Genomic DNA, 10,113 nt, shown 5'->3' on the forward strand with positions numbered 1-10,113 from the left:
GTCTAGAAAGGGAAGTCATCAAAGTGTCAGCATGAAACTATATCAGTCATCATGTACAAATCTTCAACTGGTATTAAGAAGTTGTAATAGTAAAACAATTATGAAACTCTCAGTCAATAGCTGTTTGATTACATCTTTGTTGAACAAATACCACTAGTTCATTATAGTAAGGAACATTACGTTATTCTACAATGTCCACAAATTAATCTGAGACATTGCTGTTTCTGGCAACATATCGGATTCCTTAAAAACAATCAAGGAAGGAGCAACTGACATCAAGATCTTTATACAAAAATGTGTTGAGTCTGAACATCAGAGAAAAAATTTTACTGCCTATATTAAATAGATTGCATGCCACGCTAATCAGGTTGCCATTATAGTGGCCCAATAATGAAATGTGTTATTTTGTTGTATTAATCTAAACATGTATCTCATTACCAACATACATCTATCTAGATATTTTTCTTATTTTTTCCTACTCTATTGAACTATGGTGGCACATAACATTTCAAAACTGCCCTGGTTCTCATACTCTTTTAAAGTTCCCTCTATCATGCAAACCAGAAGAAGGTCATGATATTTAATAGAAAATTAATATCACTTGTTTTGAGTGGCCCTCAGTTTGGGACACTAGCAAACTGTAATTACGCTTACTATAACGCAAAGCTTAAGGTTTGAATCTGATTCTATAACACAGACCATTTTCCAGTGAGAATGGTCAACTTACCTTGACCAGTCATTATTTGATATGATGAGCTAATGCAAGTAAAAGTGGCTTGCAATTTTAGAACCCTGAACAACTTACTAGATGTTTATGTGAATTTGAAGTCATAGCTGTAACAATATTCTATGAAACGGTTATGGCAGAAATGAAATAAATAGAAAACACTGAAGAAGTTGCTTTAAACTAATTACTTAAAACCCCACAATATTAGAATAAAAAATAGTACAACTTGGGGTAAAAAACTGACTTTTCTACAAATGTTACTGTTTCAAATAGGTTTCTGCAAGAGGCATGCTTGGCAAGATTAATTTTTAAATTGGCATATTTTATTTGACTACAGTAAACTAGTTTAAAAGAATATGCAATATAGTCAGAAGATTTAAGCACTAGTTGAAACTAGAAAATAACATAACATGGGAGATTACAGTTGTATTTTTTTTTTTTTTTTTTTGGTTTGAGACGGAGTTTTGCTCTTGTTACCCAGGCTGGAGTGCAATGGCGTGATCTCGGCTCACCGCAACCTCCGCCTCGTGGGTTCAGGCAATTCTCCTGCCTCAGCCTCCTGAGTAGCTAGGATTACAGGCACGCGCCACCATGCCCAGCTAATTTTTTGTATTTTTAGTAGAGACGGGGTTTCACCTTGTTGACCAGGTTGGTCTCGATCTCTTGACCTCGTGATCCACCCGCCTTGGCCTCCCAAAGTGCTGGGATTACAGGCTTGAGCCACCGCGCCCAGCTCAGTTGTATTTTCTTTAACATAATTTACTTTACTTTCATTTATTACCAGTACTATTTAAAACTAGTGATCAGTGAAGAGTGTATTTGCACAATTGTTTCTTGAGAAAAGCAGAAAACTAGTGTTAATAAGTTCAGAAAGACACAATTCTAAATTAATTAATTTACTGATAATGCAGTTTCTCCATGTTTCAAAGGTTTTGCTCAAAATACTTCAAAAACTGTTAAAATTAAAATAACATCACATGGATTTTAGTATTTTTTAAAATATTAACACTCGGGCCGGGCACAGTGGCTAATGCCTGTAATTCCAGCACTTTGGAGGCCAAGGAAGGCGGACCACGAGGTCAGGAGATCGAGACTATCCTGGCCAACATGGTGAACTCTATGTCTCTACTAAAAATACGAAAGTTAGCTGGGTGTTGAGGTGCGTGCCTGTAATCCCAGCTACTCAGGAGGCTGAGGCAGGAGAATCACTTGAACCAGGGAGTCAGAGGTTGCAGTAAGCCAAGATTGTGCCACGTCACTCCAGCCTGGTGATAGAGTGAGACTCTGTCTTAAAATAAATAAAAATAAATAAATAAATAAATATATAAATAAAACTTTACATTATAATTGCATGCTAACAAAACAGCTGCTTTAAAATTTATAATGTCTACTGACATTTGAGGCAATCATTAACATATTTTCTGCAATTAGTTATTTAAACTTCATTGAATTGTGTGCTGGGATCTTTAAGTGAAAACTTGAATGAAGCTGGTGGATTAAATTTACTTTATAATGTTGCCTGCTTTTGAAATATTGCAAATTCTATCAGATTTGCAGTGGTACAATGAGCAACCTTTTCAGTTGTACCAAGTTAAACACCATTACTTTTTTAGTTTGCAGGTGCAATTAAGTAAAACCATAAGTTATTCTGTCATATGACTTTGTTCTGTTTTAAAAAATTATACATATATATATTTTTAGTAAATTTAGTAGATATTTTAGTAAATTCCATATAGCTTAATCTAGTTTTTCTCTTAATAACTACAAAGTTATCTATTTCCAATATCTCATTTGTTTAGATATTAAATTCCATATATTTTTATCTACTTTTTGTCTTAACAACCAAAAAGTTATAAGACAACTTTACCTTAACATCTCTAAATAAATGATTGGATCTGTCAATTATAGCTAGGAGACTCATTTTGAAATTGCCATTTTTCTTTCTCTACTAAGAGCATTCTTTCACATAAAAGAATCATTTCAAATTTTGAGTCCAGAGCCTTTGGTCTTTTCACTTTCTAACAAGGATTCCTCTTTCCCACCACTTTCCAAAAATTCTTTTCTGAATCTATAGTCAATCCCAGGGCATGGTTCAGATGTGAATTTCTGTAACTTTTCATGGAAAGGTGAGTTTCTATAACTTTTTTCATTGATTTATACATCAAAATGTGTAGTCTTAATCTAATGATTTGGATCCAATGATTTTGATTAAGATTACATATTTAGGTGTATATTAATGTTAGTGCCTAGCAACTTTATCACTATTGCTTGGAAAACTGCCACACCCTTGAAAATTTAACACAGACTTCTCTTCCTGGATAAAGAACCATGAAGACTCACATTCTAATTTGTCATTAAATAGTTCCAATTTCTCTTATTCTAAGGCATATTGCCACCATGAATCTAATATTCATTTACTACCTTGTCCCAAGTTCCAGAATAAAAATACTATCTCTTAGGAGTATAAAAGTAATTCTTATCTCAATTATGTTGATGTTTGTGTTTTACTTAATATAAGATTCAAGAACAACCGTCAAAGCTTTTAAAAACTGATCCTTCAGTCTGACTTCAAACAAAAGGCAAGGTATAAGCAGTTTGTAAACTGCAAAATCCTATCAATTTGTAGAACTTCTTTAATGAAAAGATTATTCGGCTCTATTAAAATTTGGCATTAATGATTCTAGCTTAACATGTTAATAAAATTTAGAACATTTTCTGTGCTTTGCTAATCTTAAATCAGAAGATTTAACTGCCGATTAAAGGCTCAGTTACCGGTTTAAAAACTCAAATATTAGAAAACATCAAGGAGTTAGTTTCGACACGATAAAACATTTGTAAACTTCAAAACTTCAACTTTTAGAGAAAGGTGAGCCACCTAGACAAAAAGATACCCTATTTCCACATTTCCAAACTATGAGTATTCCTGGCTCTTCCCTGAGAAAAATCTTGGACTACTTCAGTGATTAAAAACATAATAAAATTCAAAGATACAAAATGGAACTAAACGTCCTGGCCTAACCAGAAATCCCTGGTGATTACTGTGAAGTAAGACTTGTTAAGATTTCCACAGCAAGATTAAGAAGAAAACAAGCAAGACAACACTGGGTATCTTGATGGGACTGAAATACAGGAGTGACGCTTGGGAAGCTATCTTCATGGTTCTTTCCCAGGCAAAGACCAACCTGAACAAGGGTCCCCAGTTTCTCCGTACCTCTCCACTAAGTCTCACCTGTGAACAGATCCTTGCGCCTCTAATATCTCTCTTCACACCAGCATAGCCGGCTGTGACCTGTCCCAAGAGTATCAACAAATGGAAAGCCACAGGGAATTCACCAGGTGAAAACAAACTTGGAAGAGAAACAGTCTCCGGTGAAGTCCTAAGGCCGCATGAGCAACTCAAGCTGTGACTGGAAAAATCTTGCCCTTCCTCTTTGCCACAAAACGGAATTGCCTGCCTTCTTCCATTCCTGCACCCAACACATTTGCCCAGAGCCTTCCAAACCAAAGAAGCCTCCGACAAAGGCAGACTATAGGAACCATCAAATTCCCGGTGAAAGCCGACTGCTTAGTACAGCCTCCCAGAGGAAAAGATCAAATGAGACCAGCTCAGTGGGGTCTTCCCGTAGTGACCCCTGAGTTAACGTATTTATTTTCACGCTGCAACTGCTGATCACTTTACAGAGACATATCATGCTGTAGCTCTGCATGGAGCTGAAGACAAAAGTAACATTTTTATTGTTATAATTATTTTTAACAAAGCTATTAAATAACCTGTACAAAGCTCAAACCGGTCCTAGCGAAAACCCGAGCACTATTTCCAATCTCCCAAGTTCCTTCCGCTTCAATTCAGCAGCGTTTCCTATATACAAGGCCAGCCCAGGGTGGTCCCCCACCGTCTCCTACGGTGGGAACGGTTTAGAGTTTGGAACCACCCTGGCGTAGGGCAGAGCTCCCAATCATGACCCAAATGCCCCAAGTCCCAACCCTACTTTCCGGCTCCTGGGAACTGGGTCCCTGTGTCCAAGGGCCGGGGAAGCTGGGGGCCTGGCTCCATTCTGCGCGGCAAGCAACGGAGAGAGTCCGTCTGGTGAGTCTCCCCTCCGCCAGCTGCCCACAGGTCCCCAGATCTCCCGAAGAGGTACTGGGAAGGGGGTCCACCTCTGGGAGAGTTCACAGGTCCCGCAGGTCCTCTCGCTTAACCCCGGCCTCAGCAACTTTGAGCTTCTTATTCTGGTGAGTTTTGACGTGCTTGGCTAGATGGTCGCTGCGCATGAAGCGTTTGCCGCACTCGGGGCAGGCGAAGCGCTTCTCGCCTGTGTGAGTCCGCAGGTGCCGCTGCAGCTCGTCGGAGCGCGTGAAGCTCTTCCCGCAGAAGAGCCAGTTGCACACGAAGGGCCGCTCGCCCGTGTGCCAGCGCAGGTGCGCCTTCAGGTGCGACGTCTTCCCGTACACCTTGCCGCAGCCCGGCACGTGGCATACGTGCTGCTTCTTCTTGCCCGGCTCCGCCTCAGGGGCGCCGCCCGCCGCCTGGCAGTTGGGGCAGCGGCAGCGGCGGCACCTCCTGGCCGTGGCCGCCAGGGGGGCCTTGGTCTGCAGCAGCGCGGCGATCTGGCTCTGGTACTGCGCAAAGTCCGACGGGCCCAACACCAGGCCTCTTTGCAGGGCGGCGGCGGCCGCAGCAGCAGCGGCCGCAGAGGCGGGGAAACGGGGCGCGTGGGGGGCCCCGGCACAAGTGCCGGAGAGGCCGCTTCCCGGAACCCCGGAGGCCCCCGGCCCGGCGCCTGCCTGCGGGATGCTCCACCACGGGAGGTCGTCGGGGGCTGGATTGGGTGACAACTGGCGGCAGGTGGGCGGCGGCGGCGGCGGCGGCGGCGGGGGCAGCAGGTTGGAGTAGCCGGGCGGCAGCGCGGCCTGAGTCGCGTAGGGCACGTAGGCGGGCGCGCAGCTAGCTGGCAGAGCCGCCATGCTCGAGGGCAGCATCTTGACCGGCGAGAACTCGTAGGGGTAGGAGGGGTCGGCGGGGGGTGTGAGCGGAAGCTCATGCGCAGCCCCGAAGGACGGCTGCAGGTGCGTCTTCTGCGGCGTCAGCCCCAGGCTGGGGTGCGGAGGCGGTAGCGCGCCGGGCGAGTGCGCCGGCATGTCGGCGGTCCACGGGTGGAAGAGCCTAGAGGGGGAGCCCAGCGCGGGGTCGTAGGGCACTTGCAGGAAGTCCGGGGGCGCCGCCGCGCCCGGCTGGCCGATGCGGCTACAGGTGGCGGCCAGCAGTGCCAGGGGCGAGTGCTTGCCCAGGTCCGGGGAGGCGCTGGGGGTGCGGTCCTGCATACGCAGAGAAGGAGGGCAGAGAAGAAACAAAAGGTTAGCTCCAAGCGCCGACTCCCGGCCTGCCCGCCGCCCCCGCGCCCGCTGTTATACTACTATCCCTCCTCCGCAGCGGCCGTCCCTCCCCCGCCACCGCACCCCACGCAGGCACCCACAGGCCGCAGGAAACTTTTGGAGCCTGCGCTACCTGAACGTGGGACACGCGAGCGCTTCTTGCTAAACTAGTTGGTGCACTGAGACGCCATCCAGCTTTAGAGGAAGCAGGCGCAAAGTGGGAGGGGGAGGCATCCGACAGGCCACTCCGGGCTACGCGGTCAGTTAGAGTCGGGAAACACCCACAACCCGGCGGCCCAGCCTCCCTCCCTCCCATCTTTTAAGCTCTCCTGTCCTCGCGCTCCTCCCCCGCCCGCCCCAGGATGAAATCAGCAGGAGGGCCCAGCAGGGTGAGCTCCGGTCGTGTTCTCGGCTGGCCAGGCACCTCCGAACAATCCCGGGTCCATGCGTCCCTCCTGCAAAGGCCACACTCTTGACACCGGATTAGGTGTGAAGTTGGCGTGGGCACCCTAGGCCTGGCTCCAGCTGCACCCACCGGCGGGGTTCCCTTTGAGATTCAAGCTGCACGGAGTACCGGGGGAGAACCGGACAGGGCCCTTTCCACCTTTCTCCCGCCCCCTCCGGGCCCAGCCCTGACCTGGAGAAAGGCCTGCAGCGAGTCGTTCCGGAGGACGGCCACCGCGGCCATGGCTACAACTTCCAGGCCTCTGGCTGTGGAGCGAGGCGCCGCCGCGGAGGCATGGACACCCGAAGGAGAGGACGAACGGCCGCCCAGCCTGCCTCCCCAGAGCCCGCTCTGCGCGCTGGGGCCCTCCCCGCCCTCGCCCCTCGCAGCGCCCCGCTCGCTCGCCCCGCGCGCGGTCTGAGCGCTTCAGGATCACCTCCAAGAATTTGATAAGGACTTTGCTGGGCCGCCAGCCAGTCAGAGGGAAGATTTATGGCTTTGAAGTTTGCCGCTACCCAATCATCAAAGAATAGCGGCTCTTTCAGAAGCGAAAGCAAATCCTTTGAATCCACAAAGCTCCTATGGTGTGTTTGTTGGTCTGGATAAAAGAACTGATTATTAGGGGGGATGGGAAGGGAGGAGATAAAGGCGGGACAATTAATGAAGTAATCACTATGTGGGAAATGTATATACACAAATAATTGGATTTTCCTGATCAAAGGGGGACTTGCCGCCTGGAGACCCGCGCTTGGGTTGCTCGAGACACTCTTCCCGCCCCCCCGCAACACACACACTTGCAATTTAAAGATTTGCACCAAGGCAGCGCCCAAAGTGACAAAGTGTCTTTGTTATCTCTAGAAAAATCTGCCTTCGGCTTCCAGGCGCGGGACTTTGGGACGGGAAGGAGTGTAACTCTCCCCTGTATTTGTACACCCTGCACCCTCGCCGCACACGCACCCGCCGGCGCACACAGCGGACCCAAGCGAGTTCTACGGTGGGGCGTGGGACCGATCGCGCCCGACCTGCCGCGTGTCCCCCCGCCAGCCGCTGTGGGGCCGGGGGCAGGGCTGTGACCCGGGGCGGGGCCGGGCGGCCGCCCAGCGAGGCGTTGGGTGGCGCGCACGCTCCAGGGCCGCCCGCCTGACGAGCGACCGGGGCTCTCGTGTGACGTTCCTGCTGGCGACCGGGAAGTTTTCCACAGGCCACAACTTTTGCAAAGAGGGGACCTGGGAAAAACATCCGCGCCGCTTGTACCCTCAAAGCTGAACTTGGCAGGACACCCTAGGCGATCCGTCAAGCCCACCCGAGGGGAAGAAGCTGCGCCGTCCCGCCCTCTTCTCTCCAGGCCACCCTGGACGACCAGGAGTCCTGGGCCGGGCTGGGGGTGCCGAAAGCCCCAGCGCTGCTGGTGGTTTCTCGCTCCGGGCTCTGCCAAGCCGGCGTGCGCTCTCGCAAGCCTGACGGACCAGGAACTACTTGAAAAAAGGAAGGCGCGGTCGAGGAAGCCTGGTTGTTGTGGTTCCATAAACCACAAATCAAACGAGAGAGGCCCCTGAAGGGGGAAGAAAAGTCAGTACAAACTTGTTCCTGTCACCTTTGGAAAGAAAAAGTTCCTCACCAGGCGCGGGGCATGCTTTGCCCTGGGCAGGGACGAGCTTGCCGGGGCTTGGGTGACCCCCATCCCTCCTTGGCCGCTCACCTCCTGCGGAGGAGGGGCTGTCAGCCGCCTGCCTCCTCCTGGCTCAGGGCACAGGGCTCATCCTGCCCCGGCGCTGCGGCCCCCGGGATTGCCTCCCACGAGCGCGCGGGCGGGGAAGAGGAAGAGGCACACGGGGCGCCGCGGGGTCCTCACCGCCCTGGAGCATTAGGAGCGGTGAACCGGGATGGAGGCCTCGAGGCCCGGGCTTGCAAGACCACACTGCGGAGTGGCCGCCGGAGCTCGGCCTACTGCTCTCCCTCACCAGCCTCCTGGTGGACACGGTCTCCACTCTCCGGCCCGCCAGCCGCGGGGGAGTCCCGAACCAGCTCGCGCCCAGCCTCTCTGCCCATCTTCCTCTCGAGAGCCGCACGGCGACCGGGACTGACGGAAGAGGACGGACAGGGTGACCCATCTCCCAATGCGGCGCCAGAGGTTAGCCTAACTCCAACGGACTCGGAGTCTGGGCTGTATAAGTATGCCCTCCGCACTTCCATCAGGGGTCGGGACGAGATGTCTCCAGACACACCTTCTCGCACGCCCAGGGCGCTCCTGCAGAATGGGAACATCGTACTGAAGACCGGTGGGCTGCAGGCGACCCAAATACAATGGGTTCCTCGCTCAACCCGCTCTCGCACACTCCCTTTTCCCCCAACAAGTTGTCCCCTGTAGAACGCGATCGGTGACCACAGTTTGGCCGACCCGATCTGGTTTCTGAAGATGAGGTCGGCTATTGTGGGAGCTGAGAAGGGGAGAGAGCTTAGTGGTTTCATGCGAGATCTGGCAGATTTGCTCCTTCCCACGCTCCCGTCCAAGAGTCGAGTCCTGGAGAAGGGTGGGACTCAAGGAAGCCCTTTCCCGGATGCAAGTCGAAAGCTAGCTCCTTGACACACACTCGCGCTGGCACATGCCCGCACCCTCGAAGCGATCTGGTACCTTAGCGCTTGTTTCCTTTCCTGCTCCTTTGAGCTCTTCGAAGCCCCCTTTCCCAGGCAGGCGAACAGGGCCGGGCTAAGCAGGACGGAAGGCAGCGCTTTTTGTTGAATCTCATAGCTGCTTTACCAAAAAGGCCAGAAGAGCCATTTTTACATCTCCATAGTCACAGGAATTAGCTTTTTTTTCTCTAAGATGTCCCCATTAGCCAATTAAACCACCGTCAGTGGGCAATAGGGTGAAAGATAGTGGCTTGGTGGTTAAGAGCTCGGAGTCTGAGCTCTCTGAAGACAGATTTTTTCCCGCCCTGCCACTTTCTAGTTGGTGACCTTGGCGAGCAAGGTACTCAGCCTCTGTGTACCTCAGTTTGCGGTTTGTAAAATGGGACTTAACAATAGTGCCCCTAGTAGAGTGGCTGAAGGTTTAAGAGTTAATATATGCAAAGTCTTCAGGACTGTGCTGAGCGTACAGTAGGACCTCTCGAGTGGTCGCAGTCGGCTGCTCTAGGCCTCATCTCCGTTTGTGAAAACCCGCCCAGATTCCGGTCCTCCCAGGCCGCAGCTGAAGTTTGGAGACTTTGCCGAATAGCTGTTTAGCCTCCCCCAACCCCCTTGGCCCTCAGAGCTCCTGAAAAAAAGTTCTTAATGAAGTAATGTTGAGAGCGTACATTAAAAATGCAATGCTGAGAGATCAAAGTACAATATTTATTTTAGAAATTTGTTACAATCACCAAGAGATACAGGTATCAAGGCCAAATGTCAGTTCCATTACACAAAGCCCCGTGCCCGGGAAGAGCGTGTGGCTGCTCTGCCATAATGTAAAGAGACATCAAAGACCGAGCGCGCTGCAAAAGTGCGCAGCCGGGAGGGAGGGAGCAAGCCCGGGAGGGCCAGGCGCGCCCCAGACAGCGCGGGGGCTGCGGGGGCGGGGGTCAGTTCA

At 50.4% G+C, this 10,113-nt stretch overlaps 1 protein-coding gene and 1 pseudogene across 1 annotated transcript; one reads left to right on the forward strand and one right to left on the reverse strand.

Moving 5' to 3' along the window:
• Window positions 1-4,247: 4,247 nt before the first annotated feature.
• Window positions 4,248-6,966, reverse strand: SP5 (Sp5 transcription factor). The gene is made up of 2 exons (XM_039470141.2): window positions 6,738-6,966; window positions 4,248-6,043 (listed from the first exon to the last, which is right to left on the reverse strand). The coding sequence occupies exons 1-2, from the start codon at window positions 6,786-6,788 to the stop codon at window positions 4,898-4,900; spliced, it is 1,197 nt and encodes a 398-aa protein (XP_039326075.1). The 5' UTR covers window positions 6,789-6,966; the 3' UTR covers window positions 4,248-4,897.
• LOC101039527 (uncharacterized) lies at window positions 6,787-9,560 on the forward strand (annotated as a pseudogene).
• Window positions 9,561-10,113: the final 553 nt, after the last annotated feature.

The sequence above is a fragment of the Saimiri boliviensis genome, chromosome 5 (assembly GCF_048565385.1).
Source record: "Saimiri boliviensis isolate mSaiBol1 chromosome 5, mSaiBol1.pri, whole genome shotgun sequence".
NCBI lineage: Eukaryota > Metazoa > Chordata > Mammalia > Primates > Cebidae > Saimiri > Saimiri boliviensis.

Coding starts and splice junctions, on each gene's coding strand:
- SP5 (XM_039470141.2), bottom strand. CDS start 6,788: ATGGCCGCGGTGGCCGTCCTCCGGAACGACTCGCTGCAGGCCTTTCTC. Junction 6,044..6,737: donor CGCTGCAGGCCTTTCTCCAG/GTCAGGGCTGGG, acceptor CTGCGTATGCAG/GACCGCACCCCCAGCGCCTC.